The following is a 22,743-nucleotide window of genomic DNA, read 5'->3' as shown; positions in this document are numbered from 1 at the left end:
GGAATTTCAGGACAGCGAGAACAGAGCATTAAACCAAGTATAGGACTGTCCTGAGCATAGGACCCTGCAGCGGGGGGCTCAGGGCCCAGGCCCACAGAGCTTGTCCCACACAGGGTACGGATCCCCTCTGCCCCCAGGGCAGTCCAGCAGCTGCTGCTGACCCTGGGCCTCCTGCCTAAGTGAGTGGCCTTGCCCTTCTGCCCCTCCCCTTCCCCACAAGCCCTGCCCTCATGGACGAATCTAGAGAAAGGCTCTTCCTCGGGCTGAACCCAGTGCTTTTCCCCAGGATTTATTAGCCATCAGAATGTTCCGCGTGTGTGGGTGCCACAGCTCTCACACATAGATAGATGTGTCCCGGTGTTCCCACCGACTCCCTAGCAGCCATGTGGTAGCTTTATTCTGAAAGCCTGCAAATTCTCCAAGGACTCTCACAGCTGCCCGCGCCTCCTTCCCCTCCTCTGTTTCCTCCTCCTCCTCCCCTTCCTCCTCCTCCCCCTTCCGCCACCACCCCTGCCCATTTTCATGCCAGCCAGGCCCCCCACAGTCAGGAAATGCAGGTGGTGTTATCATCGGATAGAAAACGGGAGCCAGTGGGCTCTGGGCACGATGGTGTTTGAGAAGCCACAGGCCCCAAGCATGCAAGGCTGTGAGCCCCTGCTCCCTGCCCCCACACAAGGGAGCCGCAGATCCAGGCACTGACTCTGATTCTCTGTGGGGATCACAGGCAAGCTCCCGAAACTAGAAACTAGGGAGCAGCCCGGCCCACCTGCACCCCAAGGAGCTGATGGCTCTAGCGGGGCCGCTTCCGAGCTCCAGGCGGGCCCGCACCAGCGCCTCCCTCACTCAGCATCCCCAGCCTCATCCCCACGGCCCACAGAATTATTTCTGGAACTCTATTAATTCAACAAGTCTTCACTGAGCACTTCCCCAGGGCCGGCCACATTGTCATCCGGCCGCTTTGTCTGGATTCTCTGGCCAAGACTTAGCCATTTCTGGGCTCACCCAGACATTCCAGGACAAAGGTCTTCTCCAAATCCAAAGAAGGGACATTTGGATTTCTCGGGAGTATTTCTTCGGCTGTCAGAACACATCTGTCACTGTATTTCCACCTACTCTGATCACCACCCTCAACATCCCAGGCATCCAATGCTCACTGAGAACGCTCTTGAACGCGTAGTCATTCAGGTTCCGGGCTCTACGGGAGTCGTCTCAGCTCATCCTGCAACACACCTGGGGGGCCCACGCTCTGATGCTGCCTCTCTTACAGAGGAGGAAACGGAGTTTCAGAGAGTCTGAGGGATCCAAGGTCACACAGGGGGCCGGGCTACAGCAGTAACCCTGAGGTCTTCCCCACTTGGAGGATCTCCGGGAACGCTTTGCACCTTATCCGCCCCGAGGGCGTCAAGAGCAGGCACAGCCATCCTGTCCAATCCCCAGCAGGAACCCTCCCCCCACCCCTGCCTGGGGATGCCACTCTGGCTTGTGCCAGCTCCTAAAACACAATCGCCCCACGCCTTTCACATCAGTGCCTTGGCTAGGGATCAGGTTCAGACTTTCCTGCAGCCCAGCCCGATGCCCAGCGCTCCAGGAGCTCCTCTGAACCTTGAACGCTCACTGCCCGCTCCAAATGGATTCCCTCTTTGTGAGTCTGTGCTCTCTCTCCCCAATGAGACAAAGCTCCCGAGGGAAGGTCCTGGCCTGCTTCCTGACGTCCCCCACAGAGCCAGCATGGCGCGGGCAGCCATGTTGCTCACTGGGGCGACAACTGATTGATCGTCTGTGGCTTCATTCTGCTCTGGGCGCCTTTCCAGATGGCCTCCCAGCAGCCCAGCTGAGACACCCCAAGATTTCACCCCACCCTACCCCCCAGACACCCCCAGCTCCCCAACTTGACTCGAGCTGTGCCTTGTCTGCCCTTGGCTCCTGGGAGTGAGTGACAGTTCTGCCCAGTTTGTCCAGCATCCCCCAAGGTCCTATTATGGTGGCCCCTTGAGGAGTGGAAACAAACAGACCCGGGTTCAAATTCCAGCTCAGTGACTTGGCTAGGTCGTCCTCAGATCACTTCCCTCACTTCCTTGAGCGGTGGGGCCCTCACCCTTGAGATGTGGGTCAAAATAAACAGGTAAAACCATGGCAGGAGAAATGCCTCTTACAGTCCTGGGACAAGGACACCACAAGTAGGACCAGCTCCCCAGACTGGAATGAGGCAACTCCTATGAATGAGAGGCTCCCCCGCGTGACCCACCAGGCTTCAGAGTAGCCTTCATTATTATTATTGTCCACATAGCCTGTGTCCCAGCCCTATGCTAAGTGCCCTATTTTATCATCTCATTGATTTGGCCACCTCAACTTTCCCGTTGAGAACACTGTGCTTAGAGATGTTGAGAACCTTGAGAACAAGGTTGCACAGGCAAGAAGGGGGCAGGCAGGTACGAAGTTGGGGTTGGCTATTCCTCAGCCCGAGCTCTTGACTACAAGTTCTCCTGCCAGGCTGCTTCTCTCTGAGGCCGCTGGACAGCACTGATGTACCTCGTACAGGAATCAGACAACGGGAGGAGAGGCAAGTGGAATAGAGGGGATGGGTGTGCCCCCAGTCTGCTCCGGGACCAGAGAAGAACATGCAGAAATCTCTGCTCACCAGGAGGGCTGAGGCCCCAGAGCCACAGCACTGGAGGGAATGAGTCTCCTCTTTCTGCTCAGGCCAAGGAGCGACTCTGGCAATGGGAAGTCTGGAGAGCCCAGAGCCTGGTGTTGGCATGTGGAGCGTTGGCAAGGTTTGGAAGCCCCAAGAGGCGGCCCAGCCCCATTTGGGCTGGGGAACCTCTGTCTGTAGACAGCACCCGTGGCTGTAAGGGGGTGAGGAGCCCCTCCCAAGGAGCACTGCCAATGCAGTGGGGGTGGGGCGTGCAGCATAGAGAGATCCAGGACCTCCAGCGGCAGCGTCTCCTGGAGCTTGCTCGAATGCTGAGCTACAGGTCCCGCTCCAGACCAGCCGGCTCAGAATCTCTATGGGAGGCTGACCTTTTAGCAAGTGCTGCAGGCGATTCTGCAGCCCCTGACTTCTGAAAAGCCTCTGGGCCTTCTCACCCGTGGGCCACGCCACCAGAATGCTCTCCCTCTTTGTTCTTAGCATGGCTGGCTCATGTCCAGCATCCTGCCTCAGTTCAGACACCCCTTAAGGGGCTTCCCACTCATCCCAATGTGACTAGCCATCATGGCCCCTATTTATTACCTTCATAGTATGTCCCCCACGCACTGAGGAGCTTGCTCCTAGCTCCTTCTCCCCCCACCTCCACAAAGCAGGGATTCCGTTTATCATTCATTTGTCACATCACCTAAGCCCAGCTCCTCCGGCCTCTGCCCAAACCAGCTTCTAGGCTCACCAGCCCCCTGGTTACGAACGGGTGCCTCCCTCCAGACAAAGTCTCAGCAACGCAGGCCCAAGGGCCTGGCAGATCAAAAGGAAATTTCCTGTAACAGGTGGGGACAGGGGGGTACTGACAAATTGGGGCTGCTCTCATCCCATGAAGTAGGACCATTGATGTTCCCTGTCTCTCGGCATGGAACTTCTGTGCTGCCCAGCCCGGATGGAAGGGGGTCCCTAGCCACTTCCTTCTACCAGGGAGCTCCCAGACAGCCCACCAGCAGGAGGCTCCCAGGCTTCAGGGGCACTTGCCTCACCCGATGCCTGGTATCTGGACCAGACACTAAGTAACATCCCACCACATGGTGAGAAAGCTATTTGCTTTTCAATTCACAGTATCCAGCTAGAATTTAATAACATCACTTTGTTTCCATTGTATTTATTTTTGCAATGGACTTCTATTTATGGCCAGCAGTACTTGTACTTGCTTTCCATTTACAGTCGGGTTATAAAATGTCCTTTGAAAATAAATCTCCATTTTAAAAAAAAAGTGAGTTGATTTAAAGAGCAATATAAGACAAATACCCAAACATAGGACATAAATACACGGAGAAAAGCAGAAGAATGGAGGAATGTGTGGTTTGTTGTAGCTGCACCTCTGATCTCTTCCTCATGCATTTCAGGAATCAGAATGGTAGGATTCCAGAAAGGTGCTAGGTAGGGGATGTCTCCCGGAGGTGGCTGGGAACACCTCTGGAAGGGCACCCTGTGGTCAGATAGGTGCAGTCATCATCACTCGGCAGCAAACCTTGAAAGAGTTCCAACAAGTGAGACCAATAAAGACCACAAGTGCTTGCCCACGTCAGCTCAGGTCAGACTCCCTGATCAGACAAGTCTGTGCAACAGCCTCACAATCTTGCTCCCAAATAAATGATGAGGCGTTTTTATTTGTTCAGGGCTGTTTGGGATTCAGAATTTTGAATTAGGAATGGTAGCCCTCGAGGGCACTTGGGTGGCTCTGTCGGTTAAGTGTCTGACTTGGGCTCAGGTCTTGATCCCAGTGTCCTGGGGTCAAGCCCCATATCAGGCTCCCTGCTCAGCAGGGCGTCTGCTTCTCCCTCTCCCTCTGCCCTACTGCCCCCCCCAACACCACCCACTCATGCGTTCTCACTCTCTCCCTCTATCTCAAATAAATAAATACAATCTTTCAAAAAGAAATGGTAGCCCTCAGAAATGATACTCAAACTAATCCTAGCTGGGAGTTAATGAGTATTTCGCCATTCTATCTGCTTCATTGTTGTGATTATACCCATTTTTCAGATGAAGAAACTGAGGTCTCAAAGGATTAACTTACCTACACAGCTAACACAATGGTGGAACCTGAACTGGAAGTCAGACAATTAGGGAGGGAGCAAAATGGTCCAGAATTCACACCGAACCACCCTCATGCCCTATGATGACTCCCACTCTCCTACTTGGTTTGAAATTCTCACATTAGTTTGGTGAGAAATAGGAGACCACCTCCAGGTGCCCCAGAGAAGCGCAGCCCAGCCAGCACCTAAGAACAGCTTTGTGATCTCATTAACACTTCCACGGAACCCTGGGACACCCCTGGGCATCCACCAGAAACTGCCAGGATGAGCTGTAAGCTTCATGGTCATGGTTTCTTCCAGCCTCTAACCTGCCCCTTCCCCCTTAAACATACTCTTGATTGCCTCATTTTCCCCTTTAGCTACCATGTTTACTGAACACAAACCCCACACCAGACAGTGATCAGGTAGACATTTTCTTCACACATTACCTCTGCTTTTAGAATAATTTTGAATTTGAAAAATAGGGGAAAATGGAGCCAAAAAAGCAAAAAAGTCACTCACGATCCACTTTTACAAATAGAGAATAAGAGGCAAAAGTTGTCCTCCCAATTCTGTCACTCAAATTCTATCCCCTCCCCACCCCACAGAAGTAACCACTGTAGAAAGTAACCTTCTCAATCCTTTCCTATGCCTGCTGAGACATATCTATATCCAAATCTGTATCCATGACGATTCTCTATCTAAATCAATATCTACCTATCCAACTGTCAATCCACAAAATAATCTATGTACAGTTGCTCAGGTGGTGCACTACTCAACTCCTAGCACCACCATTTACATTAACTGCCTTATAATCCAATTTGCACATATTTTTTACTTACACAGACGAGATGAGTCCTTCCATATTGAACTGCAACTTTTAGAAAATACACCCATTATGGATATCTTTGCTGGTCACCCATATAATGGGAGTGATGGGGCCTAATAGGTCACAGCATGATTTACCTCAGTGAATCCAACCCTTCCCACCATAACATTTGTCTAAGACTAGGGTGCCTGGATGGCAGAGTCAGTTAAAGGTCAAACTCTTGATTTCGGCTCGGGTCATGATCTCAGGATCATGACATTAAGCCCCACATCAGGCTCTGCGTTCAGCACAGAGTCTACCTGACACTCTCTCTCCTGCTCCCTCTGCCCCTCCTGCTCATGCTCTCTCTCTCTCAAATACTTAAATAAGTAAATCTTTTAAAAAAAAAATTGCCTAAGATGCTTCCAAGCTTTCTGGCTCTTACTCTGCCCCTTGAACACTTACAGCAGCCCTCGGAGGACGGCGTCCATATACCCACTTTAAGGTAAAGAAACTAAAGCTCAGAGAAGTAGGGTAACTTGCCTGAGGATGAACAGCCAGTAAGTGGTAGAGCCAGCAGGCAATCCCAGGCTGCGGTGACTCTATGTTTATGTGAAGCACTTGATACTCAGCATGGATCACAGCAACTCTCACTAAGTCAAGGTCATCATCTTCCTGGATTAATATCGATAAATATCAACCCCGTACCCCAGAGAGAGATCTGATCTTGGCCGGGAAGGGCAAAGGGAGGACAACTAACCTTTATTTAGCACACAATGCATCAGGCACCTTAGTAGGTGCTTTGTATACAGTATTTTATTGAATTCTGAGAGACAAACAATAACAGTAAAGCCGTTTAGAAAGCTACTAGTGTCCTTGTTTATGGAAAACTCAAGTTCAAGCAAAGTAAACCACTCCAGGGGGAAGTGGTAGAGCTGGGATTCGAACCCACATCTTTGCCTCTATTTCTACTGCATATAGACAGCAGCTCACAAACTCAAGTGTGCATGAATGCAACTTCATTCTTCTGGCAGTGAACTTAGAGTCTTAATTTCCTTCCTCAGCCTGCCCTTTGCCCTATCTCCTTTCCTGGTACCAGTCCAGTCCCACAGGCAGGAAACTGAGACAGCCCTGATGCTTCTTCTCTCCCTCCACATCCTCCACCCCAGAGCATGCCAGCTCTGCCTTCAAAATATGGGATTAGGGCGCCTGGGTGGCTCAGTGGGTTAAGCCGCTGCCTTCAGCTCAGGTCATGATCTCAGGGTCCTGGGATCGAGTCCCGCATCGGGTTCTCTGCTCGGCAGAGATCCTGCTTCCCTCTCTCTCTCTCTGCCTGCCTCTCCATCTACTTGTGATCTCTCTCTGTCAAATAAATAAAAATAAAATCTTTAAAAAAAATATGGGATTAGCCAATTAGCCAATTAGATTCTTCCACCTCCTGGGCTGCCTGTTCCTACCAAGCCACCACCAGCCACTGCTGTCACCAAGGACTGGGTGGCCCCAGCTGCCCCTTCACATTCCCTTCTCTTCTCCCATTGGGACCATTCTCCACTCAGCAGGCAGCCTGAAGGTCATTGGAAGAGTCTGCATCTCGTGGTATCACTCTCCTGCTTATCCTTCCTTCCTGAGCCCCCACTGCATTTGGGATAAGATGGTGAAGTCATTCCATGTTTCACAAGCCCTTGCTCTCCTCTTCATCCTCCTTCCTGCTCCCTATTGAGTCCTCTCTGTCTCTCATGGCCCCTGTCTCTTGTGCCCCAACTCATTCCCACCATGGGCCCTAGCACATCCTCTTCCCCTGCTGGAATGCACTTGACCCTGGTTTGGAATGGAGCTGTCTCCTTCCCCATTCACCCCTTGGGCCACATGTCCCCCTGAGAGACACCCTCCCAGATTGGCACCCTAAACCCCTCATCCTGTTTTAAATCCTTCATAGCTCTGACCACTGTCTGAAATCATGTGTTTAACTGTCCTCCTGCGACCCTCCCAGGAGGGCCCCAGGGGCTCTCCGGGTCATGGCACAGCGGTCACCGTGCCTAGAACAACGCCTGGCACCCAGTAGGTAGGGGCCTAATAGCTATTTACTGGGTGATGTGAGTGAATGAATTTCTGTTACAAGCCCTGTTCCACTGGAGGAGACAGGAGTTTCATCACAGCCAATCTCTTTCTGTGAAAGGCACCTAAGCCCTAAGGGCCAGGAGGTGTGTGGGTATATCTGGTCTGGGTCATCTTGTAGCCATCATCATCTGCTGAGCTATTCTCTATCACTGGGGCAAAGCAAAGGATGATACCAGTAAGGATTGGAGAGCATCCGGTGGTATAGCCACCCACCACATCCTTCACCCTCTTCATTCCTCCGCACACCAGAGGGACGATACTGAGCGCTGCTTAAATGCAGGTTCTTCTGACTCCAGCATCTGAGTGTGCTCCCTTGTGACTAGCTAAGCAGGCTCTCCCAGACCCTAATTCCTCCATAAGGTCTTCTCCAGGCATGAAGGTTCTCAGCCGTGCTGCAGCCTTGGCCTGTGCCCAGCATGGACCCTTCCTTTTCATTAAGTAGGGTCTCATCCTTAGGATTCCAGAGCTCCTCTTTCTTTTACTCTCTAAGTTTTTCTTATCTACATCCTTCTCAAATATTTCCTGCGTAAATGAATGAGTGTGCTTCCTGCTGCAAAGACCAGGCTGGCCATCAGCCATTACCGAATTTCAGCAGTTACTGGTACATCCAAGAGATGAAGCTGATTCAGGCATGGCTGGATCCAGGGTCTCAAAGAAGTTCATCAGGATTCGATCTCTCATCACTCCTCTGTGGTTTCAACTTCCAGCAACTGTCTGAAAAGCTACCTGTTGAAAAGAACCAGGGGACTCCAGTGCAAAACAGATCTGTCTCCCAGTCCTACTGGCTTTGCCCCAAACCTGCACCGCAAACCCAACAACTCAAATGACCCTTCCTGGTCTTGGTGTCTGTGTTTGTGAAATGCAGATTCCTTGCCTTACCCTTCCTACCTCACAGGTTTGCTCTGGGAATCAAAGGAGGTGATGAAAGCAGGTGATTTGCAGACTGTGGGTCACTGGTCCTAGCACAGGAGCGGTCCTCAGCATCGTCCCCCAGGAACAGAGCTTTATGTTCCTGCCTCGGATTCACCATCAAGCTTGCCCTCTCCAAGAGGAAGCCCTTAGCAGCTCCAACTCCAGCCTACTGTCCTAGCAAGCCAATGGGAGAGAACATGTTTCTTTCTCAAGAGCCCTAGCCAAGCCTTCAGAACTACCCTCCCCGGGCCAACCAGGTCCCATGCCCATCCCTGACTCACTCTGGCTGGGGAGGTGGAATTTGTTGATTGGTCAGATATAGGTCACGTGCTCTCCTTTCAGCCAACCACAGCAGCCAAGCAAATCTGGAACTCTGGTAATGACTGAATCGCATGCCCACCGCTGAGCTGACTGCGGCTTCCAGCCCACCACACATGCAGGCTGCATTGAAAGAGAAGTGGTTCCCTACAGTGGAATCAGGGTGCCCTTTGGCAGAAGACAGGAGAACTCATACATTTCAGACTGTGGGAACAGACATCCCCTCTAGAGTCCCCGTACTGACTAGTGACCTCAGCCTCCATGACCATCAGGTAGGGATACTCTGTGCTTCCTCCCCACGGACCCCTGGTCCATGACCCCTGGTAGTAGGCTCCGGGTCTGAGGCTGGCTGGGACACCCAAGGGACAGGAAGGGGACATGGTGAATGTACTGTGAGCTCGAGCATCCTCCTCATAAGGAACGATGTGTGTCTCTTAAAAAAAAAAAAAATTCCACAGTCCTGGGAGAGAGAAGAGGGAAAGGGGTAAGCAGACGGCCCAGGCTCTCAAAGGCTCTGGAATAAAATGAGGGTCTCAGCTAGTGAAGAGATGCCAGCACAAGAAGCTTTGAGAAGAATCTAGATTTGGAGGAAATGCTCAAGACTCAGCCCTTCAGTTACCTATTTGTTTATTTGATGACCTACTGTGTGCCACACACTGTGAAGACAGCTGGAAACAAGATGGTGATGCCCTCTTGGAATTTATAGTAGCAGAGAATAAACAGACCTGTAATTAAACCCATAGTTATTTGTTTATAATATGCCCCCCCCCAAGAAAAGCATGGAGTGCAGTGGAAGTAGGTAATTAGATGGCATCTAATTACCACCTCAGCCTGAGGACATGCTCATGGTAAGCTCTTAAAGACAAGTAGGAATTAATCAAATGGAGAATGGATAGAAGAAGGATGCAAGGAGCAGAGAAGAGGGGCAAAGGTCCTGAGGCAGGTATGAAAAACAAAGGCTGTGCAAGAGGACTGTGGGTAGAAGGAGCTGCAGCAGGACAAGGGCCAGATCACACAGAAGCATGACTTTTGCCATTATCCCACTGGACACCACCTTGTCTGAGATTCCCTTGGATGGCACACACAGCAGACAGACAGTCAATCAATAAGTATGAATTACCTACTTTGTACGCGGTCTCGTGTACGATGTTTGAAATACAGTGGTGCTTATATGCCAGTGAAGGGGTCTGAAAATAAACAAGGCAATAAATATAAATGAGATAATTAGCACATTCACATGTAGCCATAAGCTCCATGGAGGAAGCAACTGGAAGTATTCAAGGCAGACAGAGATCTAAAGGCTCACAATGAGCTGGCTCCACGAAGGGCCAGCAGAGAGTAGTCAGGAAGACAGGGCAGCAAATGCAAATGCCTCACAGACATAAAACACATGTTAGAGGAACAGGAAGACCAGCAGAGCAAGAGCCGCGGTTCTCAACCCCCTGCATGTTCGAATCCAAGACGGAGAGCCGGGCTTGGTTCCTCCAAGGGTGGTCCCAGGACCAGCAGCATGGGCAGCTCCCAGGAGCCGGTTAGAAATCCCAGACGGGGCAGAGGCTCAGGTCCTCCCCAAGACCGACAGGCTCCAAACCGGCCTTCCCACGGCATGCCCAGTCTGGTCACACACATAGTACAGTTTGAGCATGGCTGATCTAGAGGACAGCAAGAGGGAAAGGTGTGAACAGCGGGTTCTACTCTAAGCACACGGCTTTGTTCCAAGTACAACGTCAGTGTGCTCACACACACCGCACACACCCTCGCCAGCACGCGCATCTATAGTCACATCCACACCCAGGCACCACACACATCCAGTCTCTGCCTTTCTGGGGTGCATTTGAATCCACCTCTGAGAGCCCCAGGTGGCCCCCTCCACCCACACCCCTACCCCACCACACATGCTGCTGCCCTTATGTATCCCACCCAGAGACACCCCACCACACCTCCAACATACTGCAGCTCAAAAAGTCTCTAGTGGGTGAGTGGGCAGGGGAACAGGGAATCTTGAAAGGGAGACCTGCCTTCTTCGCCTGCCCCAGGCCCTGAGCTAGGCAAGGAGCCTCGCGCAAAGCGCAGACGCAGGGGAGAAACCACAATGTCCACACAGGTTGCAAGGTTACCTTGCAGAACTAAATCCCAGTGTGGTGTTTGCTCAAAATGCCAGAACTATTCCTGGATGTCAGGTGCCGTTAATGGTTGCCATGGCAACCACCCATGCTTAATGAATAGAAGAGAGTAAAAGATGCTGGATAAATGTCAGGGCCTGGGATGGATTTCCTTGGGAGCAAATCTCTTAGCGCTGGGCAGACCTGACCAGCGAAGGTTGAAATGAGCAGTCCAGGGTAGCAGGAAACACATCCAGCAGGCTCCCTATCCCTTTTCTCCAATGGCACAAAACATCCAAAAGCATGACTTTCTGGAGAGACAGTTTACACATAGGCTCCACTGTGGTGGGTTTGATATTGCAACATGTTTACAGAGTTTGCAAGGACAGAAGTCTAAGCCCAGCTCTCTCAAGAGTTCAGAAATGCCACTTCTTAAAAAAAAAAAAAAAAAAAAAAAAGTCTCCCGAATTATTGTTTTTTTTAATGGAGTGCCAAATCAGTGTTTTAAGAAAAAATAATAAACTTTCAGAAAGACAATGTCAAGAAGAGGAGAAGACAAGCCACAGGCTAAGAGAAAATGTTTGCCAAAGACACATCTGATAAAGGACTGGTTTTTATTTTTTTTTTTATTTATTTGAGAGAGAGGAGAGACCTTGGGGTCAGGGGGATGTGGGCAAAGGGAGTAGCAGACTTCCTGCTGAGCAGGGGGCCCAGATCAGGGTTCGATTCCAGGACCCCGAGATCATGACCTAAGTCCAAGGCAGACGCTTGACCCAGGCGCCCCTGATAAAGGACTGTTAGCCAAAATATGCAAAGAAGTTTTAAACTCAGCAATAAGAAAAGGACCCGATTAAAATAGAACAAAGACCGTAACAGGTACCTTAGCAAAGAGGATACCCAGATGTCAGATAAGTGTATGAAAGGTAGCTCCACACCATACATCAACAGGTAATGCAAATTAAAACAACAAGGTACCTCAACACACCTATTAGATGGTCAAAATCCAGGACAGTGGAGGCACCAGATGCTGGTGAGGTTGTGGAGGAACAGAAACTCATTCATTGCTGGTGGGAAAGCATCAACAGAACAACCACTTAGGAAAACAGGTTGGCAATTCCTTCCAAATCACACTGACTGTTGCCGTGTGATCTGGCGATTACACACCCAGGTGTTTACCCAGAAACTCCTTAGCATTTATGTCCACACAACAACCTGCACACGTATATTTACAGCAGCTTTAATTCATAGTGGCCAAAACCCGGAAACCACCCAGATGCCCTTCAGTAGGTGAAGGGATGAATATACTGGGGGTGCCTCCGGACAATGGAGTATGGTTCAGCGCTAGAAAGAAATGTGAGCTATCAAGCTATAAAAAGACACGGAGGAACCTTCAGTGCATATTGCTAAGGGAAAGAAGCCCATCTAAGAAAACCACATGCTGGATGATTCCAACTCTGATGTTCTGGAAAAAGGCAGAAGTCGGAGAGCAAATGGAGGGGTGCGGTCATGAGGGATGGGGTGGAAGTTGCACAATGAACATCCCTCAAGCATCAGTGTGTCTCCATGACCGTGTGTGGAGCTGCATTTGGGAACGATGCCGAAGTCCACTGACACCAGTGAATGTGACTCTGTCCAAAGGACAGGCCCACTCTGAGTTTACAGCGGGTATCAGGGACTCAGGCTGTGCAGTTCTCACCTGCTGGAAAACCTCAGACAAATCCCATATGTTTCCAACCTCAGATCTGGTGAGAGGGAATTGCCATTCATGAAGTCCCCAAGCTCCCAAGCCCCCTTGCTTGTCCTCCTGCCAAGGTCTCTAATCAAGGCTGAGTCCTTCATGTGTGGGACAGTGACTGTGTGTCCACCTGGCTACAGATGGTGGCTCTCAGTCTCCAATGTGCATTTGACTCTAAGGCAGGATTAAGAGTCTTGCAGAAGCATGTAAGTGATTATGGTGACCACCCCAGCCTCATAGATAATCCACCATCAAAATAAAAATACTAAGCTATTCAATAAGGGAGATCAACACACTTCTGATTTTTTCCATGCTCTTTTGTAAATGTCAAATATCAAATAATTTCCAGCTGTCATTCTCTCTCTGTACCCCGGTTTTGCTGGTACCCCAAGTACATCCCTAATTTGCTAATCCGGTTCCAGAGCCTATACAGTTCCAGTGCTGTGTTGGGTGCCAAGATGGGCGGGGAGCCAGGGGACAGGTGTAGACCAGAACCATCTTGGCCAGGATGGGCGGGGCTCTGGGCTCCAGGCTCTGGGCCATGGGACTGGCTAGGACCTGAGCTCTGGGCAAGCCTGGTGTTCCAGTTGGACCTGCATGTAGGCAAATAATTAAGAGCCAGGGAAAGCATTTTACCCTAAACCCACCCAGTGGGCTGATCAAGCAAGGTGCCCAACACCAGGCTCTTCAGAAATAAAGCAGAACTATCAGTTGGGCTCCGAGAAGGACAGGTGGTACCCACAGTCCCTTTCTCCTGGCTAAATTTTCCGTACTTGGTTCCAAGGCAGGACACTCTCTCCATCAGGCATCTCTCTCTGGGCGGGTGTGGGAAGATTCTGGCTGGCTTGCCTTTCCACCCCCAATCGCCAGCTACTTCTTCAAAGGGTTCATGGTGACTTTCAATGATTCATCTGAAGGTGTATTCCATTCCCACTCCTCAGCAAGCCCCTGGCGCCCAAAGAGATCTTTTAAAACTATAAATCAGATTGTGTTTCTCAGCTGCTTAAAGCATCGTCTGGCTCCTTCAGAGACTTGCTGTCCCCCTACTCACCTCTCTTGGTCCCAGAAACACACTGAGCATTATCCTTCCCCAGGGCCTTTGCATATGAGATAACTAGAAAGTTCTCTCAAATCTCCCCGTGGTTGGCTTCACCTTGTCACTCAGACCACCTTGTCAGAGAAGCTTTGCCTGTCCATCCAACCTCATGAGTGTCCCTCCCCGAGTGACTCCCTCCAGGATATAGTATTTTCATGGCACTCAATGCTATCTGAAATGACCTTTTCCTTTTTGCAGAAACCTTTGTTGCATTTTTTTCTTCATTCACCGTAGGTCTCTCCCATTAGAATATAACAGCCTTGGGGCCCCTGGGTGGCTCAGTCAGGTAAGCATATGACTCTTGATTTTGGCTCAGGTCATGATCTTAAGGTCATGAGATGGAGCCCCATATCAGGCTCCACATTCAGCAGGGAATCTGCTTGAGATTATCTCCCCCTCCCTCTGCCCCCCTCCACTCACACACTCTCTCTCTCAAATAAACAAATAAATAAAATCTTTAAAAACTGATAGATTGGGGTTCCTGGGTGCCTCAGTTGGTTAAGAGACCGCCTTTGGCTCAGGTCATGATCCTGGAGTCTCAGGATTGAGTCTCTCATCGGGGTCCCTGCTGAGCAGGGAGTCTACTTCTCCCTCTGACCCTCTTCCCTCTCATGCTCTCTCTCTCATTCTCTCTCTTTCAAATAAATAAATAAAATCTTTTAAAAATAAATAAATAACTATAGATACAACAGCCTTGAGATCAAGGACCTAGCCTATCTAGTTCACTGATAAACCCCAAGTGCCCACAAGAGAGCTTAATGCAAGGCAGGCAACCCCATAGACATTGCTGAATAAAAGAGTGAATAGGGATATGCACCAGCCACGGATCAGTAACATCAAAAGAGGATGTTTCTTCCTGCTGAACTCACTCCTGTGCTTCTCTTACTAGGAGCAGCAAGCCGAAATTCCTATACCCCACATGCTTCTTCAGATCGATTAGTTCAGGGTCCCCACTATCCAGGAATTCATCCCCCAAATCCCTACACATGCTAGGTTGCAAGGACGAGCAAGCAAACTCCATCTTAATATAAATATTTGCATGAATGGCCTGATGACTTATAAAACCAGGCTCAATGAAAACACCCTCCCAACCCCATCCCACGCCCCTCCCCACCCCATTCCGTACCCCGCAATCCGCGGTCTTTGTTGGCAGCCTCTCTCTGATTGCTAGCTCTTGTCAACATGGGACAATCCAATGCAAATAGAGGCAAAACGATTGCAAAGTGAGATTGCAGATCTAGCTAAATACACAGAGCTTCATGGTAATGGAGGTGAGGAGTGACGTGCTATGCCAGCCGTGGGCCCCCGCGAGGGGGTGGCAGAGGGACACCCGTTAGCAACGCAAGAAAAAAAAAAACCAACAAGAAGTGTGATGAGCTAGGCACATCCAGTGATTTGAATATCAAAGGATTAAGAAAGCTCTTGAGAGAATGAAGACGTGCTCAGATATTTTTTGCAAAAAAGGACCTACTTTATGATCCTGCTGTGAAAGTCAAACTTTACAATCCAGCTGGGAGAGTGAAGGATTTCATATTGGACTCTCGTGTGATTTTTATCAGAAAAAATGATGTTCCCTTCCCAGCGAAAATCAACACAGCTTACTTTTTTGTTCGTCCCAGTGCGTAGTTAGAAAAGATAAGACAAAATAAACATGTTCTCATGAGCAATCATTTCAAGTTCAAGACACAGGTGGAAGGCATGTCTTCGAACCTCATTATTTACTATGAAAGAAACGTCCCTGCTTTCGAGGGGACTCACCTGGCAGGCAGTGGTTCTCAGCCTTCACGGAACAGTTAGACTCATCTGGGGACCTTGGAAGACTCTAGGTGCCCAGACGGATTAAGTAGGAATTTCTGTTTTCCTGCATCCACCCCAGTAATTCCAGTGTGCAGCCCGTGTTGAAAACCACTGCTTTAAGGTCTTCTCCTCTGTAATAGGGATCTGCTGTTACACCAAGAACCTAAACATGCTTACAGTCAGGCAGTCACTTTTGCTTTCTTAAGTATTCCCGGTGCATAAACAAACCTGATACTCACTCTTTCCTGTTTCCTTGAGGTCAAGTCATCACGACAGAGACCTGATAAATGATCTAAGTCTTTGGATGCAGAGCTCTGGTCTCCAGCTGGCTTTGGTTTTGAGCTCTGAGCTGGACTTTGGGAGCTTGAAATTTACCCCCGCTGGACTGGTGGCTGAGATGGGTGCCAAGTTCCAAGCACTGGGTTGGCAGGGTCTCTGGGCTGCACCAGGTGCTGGGCTCTGCTGCTGGGCTGGGTGGGCTGGGGAGGCGTATCTGCCCTCACTCTGAGCCCATGGTAACTGTCCAGAGACTACTCAGAAGTGACATCCCTGTTTTAGGTTTGGGGGTGGGGGGAGGGTATCACCCCACCAAAACCTGCCCCAGGACCACCATTGTGGGGCACTCACAGTCCACAGGGGCAGGTGTGGAGGGTCCCTCCAGGAAGACCTTCTGGAGGTTCTGCTGATGTTGGAGGAAGGACAGGCAAGGGACAGCAACCCCTCTGAAGGGTCTCCCTTCAGGACTGCAATCTTGAGAAGGTCGGGGGAAGTGAAGTAATGCCTCAACTCCCATCCCCCCCACCCCCACCCCCCATCTGTCTGCCCTGGATCCAGGATTTCTGGACTTAAGGCCAAAAGCACTTAAGCAGAGCTGTCTTTAGATGACCCAGAAAAGCTCTCTCTGGCCCTTGCCCAAACTTGGCATAGCAGGTGGTCTAGGCTTGTTCTCGCTACAGTGTGACCCGGTACATCAGCCACCATAGGCCCTCTTTTGCCCTGCTGGCCTCCCTTCTGTTCCTCAAACGAACCAAGCTCCTTCCTGTCTCAGAGCCTGTGCATCTGCAGCAACCTCTGCCTGGAAAGCCCTTTCCCTGGCTCTTCGTACAACCAGCTCCTTCTCTTTGTGCAGGTCAGAGCTCGAACAACCCCCCTCCACCCGACCCTGCCCCAAAGGGCTCACTGTTGGCCCCCACCCCATGCACGATCACCATCACCTCATCTGCTCCGTTTCCTTCGAAGCACAGGGATCTTGTTCATCTCTTTACGGGTCTGTAGACTCTTCCCCAACGAGAATGTTAGGTTCTGAAGCCCAGAATCTTCTGCCTTGGCCACTAGTGAATTCCTAGGGAGGGAGTGAGCGAGAAGGGAAGGGCAAAGGTTGAACCAACCAATCTTCACAGCTCAGATCTCACAGCCATCGAACCCCAGTTCCCACCGCCTTACCACCTCTCCCCTGGAAGCAGAGGATCTGCCTCCCAGACCAACCACTAAACACCCCAAGTTACTCTGAGCTCCCAAATGGCTTTTCTGTTCCCACTCAACCACGCTCCTGCTACTGCACTTTGCCTAAAGCAACACACCTCCCTTACTCTGACGAACTTTTAACCACCCTTCAGATCTCAGCGTAGACACGATTCACTCGACATTCAGTTAACAGAAATCACCTAACCGAGTTACCAGGTGAGTGAATTTTCGGGGATGAGGGAAAGGCTTTCACTTCCAGTCTTATACCTTTCTCTACATACTGTTGGAATTTTCCAATTATGAACACCTCTATTCTTTTAATTTAACTGGGATTATCGAAACATGGGATAACGGACTGCTTCTTGTTTTCCCTGTGATATTTCTCTGCATTGAAAAATATTCTAATCAATGTTATTTTTAAATGTCAGTACCACAATGATTTAATTATCATCACTCTGTGTGGTTTAGTATCTTGAAAGAAGTCACCTGACTGAACTCTTTCATTCATTCTAATATTGTGTCCAGCAAATTGCCTTGAGCTTTCCGAGTAAGACCCATTCTCTCACCTGGAAAAAAAATGATAACTTTGTCCTATTTTTTCCTATGGGTTGTTACTCTTAATTCCATTTTATTCTTCTTGCACTAGAACTTACAGGACTGCAGTGAATAAGAGATGCAATGGTGAGCATTCTGTCTTCTTGATTTTAATGGGAATATTTCTAAGGTCTGACCTTTTATTTTATTTTTATTTAAAGATTTATTTACTGAGTGAAGAGAGCGAAAAAGAATGCAGGAGGGGCAGAGGGAGAAAGAAAGTCTCAAGCAGACTCCGTGCTGAGTGTGGAGCCCAACACAGGGCTTGATCCCACCACATAAGCTGAATGCTTAACCAACTGAGCCACCCAGGTGCCCCGCTATGGTCTGGCCTTTTAGAAGGATTTTTGGTTGAAAGAAAGTCCCCTTCTTCTTAGGAAAGATGTGTTCTTCCATTGTCTGAGCCAGAGATAAACCATCGGCATAATCTTCTCTGGTAAAAACCGGTCTCTGTGATGTATTCACTTCAGCACGTCAGGAACTGTACCCTGGCTCTATTTTCCACTCCAGACTTCTTCCTGGGGTCCTGGGGTCTCATGGCCCCAGGGTCTGTGCATTCTCAAAGCCTAATTCTCACATCTGCCCCACCCTGCCTTCTCATCACCTCCCCCCTATAACCTCTGAATCTGCTCCCAGACCACCCCCCACTGATCTGCCTCCTGGTTGACCACATTCTCAGGTTCTGCTTCTCTCTGCCCCAGGGCCTTGGCTTAACCCAGGCTGGGACAGTGCTTGTACCTGTGTCCCCACTTCATCTTTGCAGGGTCTATGTTTTCAACATCTCTCTCGGTTCCATCCTCTGCAGCTCATGGGCAAGTCCAACCCCATCCTATCTTTCTTAGATTTACTGAGATAGGGAAATACTCCTGAGAAAATGTGAGAACAGCATGATCTCAATTTTATAAAACCGTTTGTGTGTGAAAGCATGGGGGGGGGTCTAGAAGGAAATATACAGAAATGCTAAATAGTAGTTATTTCTGGAAGCTGGCAATATGCTCCTTGTATGAATGGCCAAATTCACTTTTTGATGAGTGTATGACTTGTGGTGCCAGCAGTTTTGTCTTCCGCGTGGAGTCTTCCTCGGGGAAATTCTTGATTCCCTTTCGTTTTATATTGCTTTTTTAAATCTCATCATGGCACCAATGTGTCTCGTCTGGTCCTAAAATACCTACTCAAACCAATGGTAGTAATAGCTAGAATTTATTGAGTTCTTACTATGTGCTAAGAGCTGTCCTAAGTGGTTTACGTCATTGCCTGATTAAAAGCGTACGTGCTGAGAATGCCAACCGATGCTCCATCTACTCTTATAGCCTCAGTTAATCCTCGTGACAACTCCACGACGTTGTTATTATTACTATCATCATTCTATAGAAGAAGAAACAGGTTTGACGGGGGTCATTCGCTGTAGGTACGTCAAGTGCCGTGAGGCCAGGAGGGGAATTCGACCAGCTGGAAAGTTCATCCTCGGGCTCTACAGGGGTCTGCAGATGCCCAGCTTCAGGGGATTGTTTACGTGTGCAAATGTGGGACAGGGCGCCCCATTTTTTTAAAAGAGAAGCTGCCAATGAGGCTTTCATCTGACAGATCCTGAATTTTAAATTGCAGCAGCATATTGAATTAAAAAAAAATACAACAAAATAGGCACTAACATACTGCAGGTAAAATAAATAAATAAATAAATAAAACAGAACAAGCCAAAATGCCAAACAAAATATTCTGTGACCCAGATTTGCCCTAAACATCATGTCCTTTAGAAGAACCAGTCTGGACGATGTCCTCTGGCACCCTGTAAGGCCCAGACACCTCTCTGTGTCCTACCACACAGGACAGGGCTCCTTAGACCCTGGATCAGCACAATCTTCCTCAGCCAGATAGCAAATATTTTTGGCTTTGCTGTTTCTGCCACAGCGACTCAGCTCTGCCATTTTGGGTGGAAGCCGTCAGCAAGGGGGCACGGTTGTGTTTCAATACAATCTTGTTTACCGACGCAGAAATTTTAATTTCATATCATTTTGTGTTTGTCGTGAAACAATATTCTTCTTTTGCTTTTTTTTCCCCAGCCATCTAAATATGCAAAAACCATTCTTAGCCCAGGGGCTGTGCAGGAACAGGTGGTACGCTGCTTTAGACCCTGAATACTGGTGACTGTTTCTCTAGGAGCTTCCGGTGTTTGCAGCTCTAAGCTCTAGGACCCAGCTGCCCTCTGCTGCCTTGGGGAAGGCCCTTGGCATAAGCAGACGCGGGCATGTGTGTGGCTCCTTGTTCCCACGTGGTTCTGACTGGTCTGTCGTGGTGGTGTCCACATTCCATCTTCACCTGAACCTTTTCTTCCCATGAACGCCTTTGTGGGGGTGCCCAGGTGGCTCAGTTAGTTAGTGTCTGCCTTCGGCTCAGGTCATGATCTCAGAGTTCTGGGATCGAGCCCCACATCGGGCTCCCTGCTCAGCAGGGAGTCTGCTTCTCCTTCTCCCTCTGCCCCATCTTGTGTGCTCACGGACATGCCCTCTCTCTCAAATAAATAAATAAAATATTAAAAAGAAAGAAAGAAAAAGAAAACCTCTGCAGTGTATGTCAAACAACTAACAATCGTTGGTCCCCCAACCACTGCCTTTGCCCTGCTCGGTAGCCCCCAATGAAAGTCATGGAAAAACTACGGTTGATGGAAAAACCAGTGGTCCCGTTAATTGCCACAGTCAAGAGCTGTGGATGGACCACAAAATTATCATAAAGCCGCCTGGTGACAGACGTTGCTGGAAGAGAGTATAACTCACAATAGTGTTTAAGAACTTTGGCTTTGGAGTAGGGCAGACTTCCATCGAACCTGCCCCTTGTAGCTGTGTCCCTTCACTGAACCTCTTTCCTCACCTGTCAAAAGGAATCATAATACCAGATACCTCATAAGGCTGTTTGTTTGTTTGTTTGTTTGTTTTAAAGATTTTATTTATTTATTTGACAGACAGAGATCACAAGTAGGCAGATAGGCATGCAGAGAGAGAGGAGGAAGCAGGCTCCCTGTCGAGCAGAAAGCCCGATGCAGGGCTCGATCCCAGGACCCTGGGATCATGACCTGAGCTGAAGGCAGAGGCTTTTAACCCACTGAGCCATCCAGGTGCCCCCATAAGGCTGTTTTGAGAGCTGAAGAGGATAAAACACGTACAGGGCTTAGGATGGCACCCGGTACATGGTACATGGTACGGGCTCTGCGTGTGTGACTTATTCTGGTTTCTTATCCAGCTCGCTGGAAGGGAATGGGGATTATAAACTAAAAGGAGTATGTGAATGGAACGCTAAAATCTAAACAAGAGAAAAACAAAGGTTTGGGTTTTTTTTTTTTTTTCATATCAGGGAAGAAGTTATAACTTTGTGTTTTCTTCCAAGAATATCCTGGAGGCTTGCAAATCTTCTCTCCAGGACCACCCCACCACCACCACTTGTTGGTGCTGAGTCCATTCTTTGCCTGGTGAGCGGAGAATCAGAAGCAAGAGGGTGCTTCACATATGGCATCGCATTTATTGGGAAATGCCTCTGGCTTGGAGCCTACTTATAGCAGGGGTTAAATGCATGGCACTCTTTATTATAAGATTATTATTGACATAATAATAATGGCTACCATCCACAGTGCAACAGTGAAAACCACAGGCTTTGAAGCTTGGATTCAGATATCGATTCTTCTCCTCTCCAGCTGTGCCACCTCAGTCTCTTCTGTGATCTGGGTTACCTCATCATCAAATGTCAGGATCAATAGCCCCTACCTCCCAGGGCAGTGGACAAGAGTAAATGAGAGAAGGGAGGTAAGGTTTCAGCTCTGCGCTTGGCTCACAGGAAGCATTAATAAGCGCTGGTTGCTATCACGGCACGCCTAGAGTTTTGCAAAAAATGCAACAATGATCTCATCTTCATACATGGCCTTGTTTAATCCTTACAGTAGCTTGGCTGAAATAGGAGGGCAGATCTGCCTGCTCTGCTGTCCACGGCGCCACCCTGCCCCTCCCCCTCCATACCCGGTTCTCAGGCAGCGACAAGAACAGCGATGCGTGATTCCGTGCTGTGTTACAGTGAGGAGTTCGGAAATTGTTGTCATTTATAAGAACTGACAGAGCCATTAGCTGCCCCAGAGATCGGTTAATTGGTTGGTTAACAAACACCCACAAGGATTCTCAAACACCCAGAATGATTTAAGTCAAACTGATATTGAAGGAAGAAAAGGAAGCAAATGCTGGCAGTTTCCCCCAAGACGAACCTGTGCAGTCTGTGCCTCCTGGAAGGCGTGGGCCACACAGCAGAACACAGCTGGCTGTGACCAGGGGCCGGGGGCGGGGGGTGAGGGGATGGTGAGGGGACAGTCCTGTGTCAGCTAAGAGCAGGATCAGGAACAGGGGGCTACTCCTGAACCCCTGCCCACAACTGACACCCGGTAGTCCCCCGACCTTGGTTGGAACACAGGCTCTGCTGCAGACTGTGTGAGCGCATGCAAAATCCTCGTGCTCAGTTTCCTCATCTGTAATGGAAAATTAACACACAAATTCCATTTCCTTCTCCTTTTCTCTCTCACCCAATGGAAGGTGGGGGATGGATAAGGCAAGACAGTCCTCGTAATGAATGACTGTGTTCCATGGCTATTTGCTCTTCTCCATAGATCCCAACATCATGCAAAGTCTAGGAAGCAGATTTTCTAGGAAATGAAGTCTTCTGCTGCTTTTTTTTTTTTTTTAATTAATTTTCCTCCACTGCCAGTCTCTCGTGTGTGCCCTAGGACAGGTGCAGATGAACCACCGCACGCACAGCCCACAACAACCAGGGAATGTTCTCTACTGCGGAGGGTGAGGACCCAGGGGCTCTGGCTCCTCCCCCCAGCTCAGGCCCACATTTGTTTCCACAGGGGCTTTCCGAGGAGTGTGCAAGAAAATCGATCACTTCCCTGAAGACGCCGACTATGAACAAGACACAGCGGAGTATCTCCTGCGTGAGTTCCCACTTCTGGGGTCTCCCCTGGAGGGGGTGCGGGCAGCCCTGCAGTCGCCCGGCTGCCTCTGAGGCTCCTCGGTACCCATCCCTGGAAATGGATCCTTCCAAAGGAACTTCC

At 49.5% G+C, this 22,743-nt stretch overlaps 1 protein-coding gene across 1 annotated transcript in view; it reads left to right on the top strand.

The window, feature by feature from the left end:
- Positions 1 to 22,743, top strand: part of CACNG3 (calcium voltage-gated channel auxiliary subunit gamma 3) — an 82,885-nt gene that overhangs the window by 48,968 nt on the left and 11,174 nt on the right. Inside the window, exon 2 of the mRNA XM_047714033.1 lies at positions 22,540 to 22,623. Within this exon, the coding sequence (XP_047569989.1) occupies positions 22,540 to 22,623 (84 nt within the window). The remainder of the gene's footprint in view (positions 1 to 22,539; positions 22,624 to 22,743) is intronic.

The sequence above is a fragment of the Lutra lutra genome, chromosome 18 (genome assembly GCF_902655055.1).
Source record: "Lutra lutra chromosome 18, mLutLut1.2, whole genome shotgun sequence".
NCBI lineage: Eukaryota > Metazoa > Chordata > Mammalia > Carnivora > Mustelidae > Lutra > Lutra lutra.
This window is presented reverse-complemented; position numbering and strand designations above follow the sequence as displayed.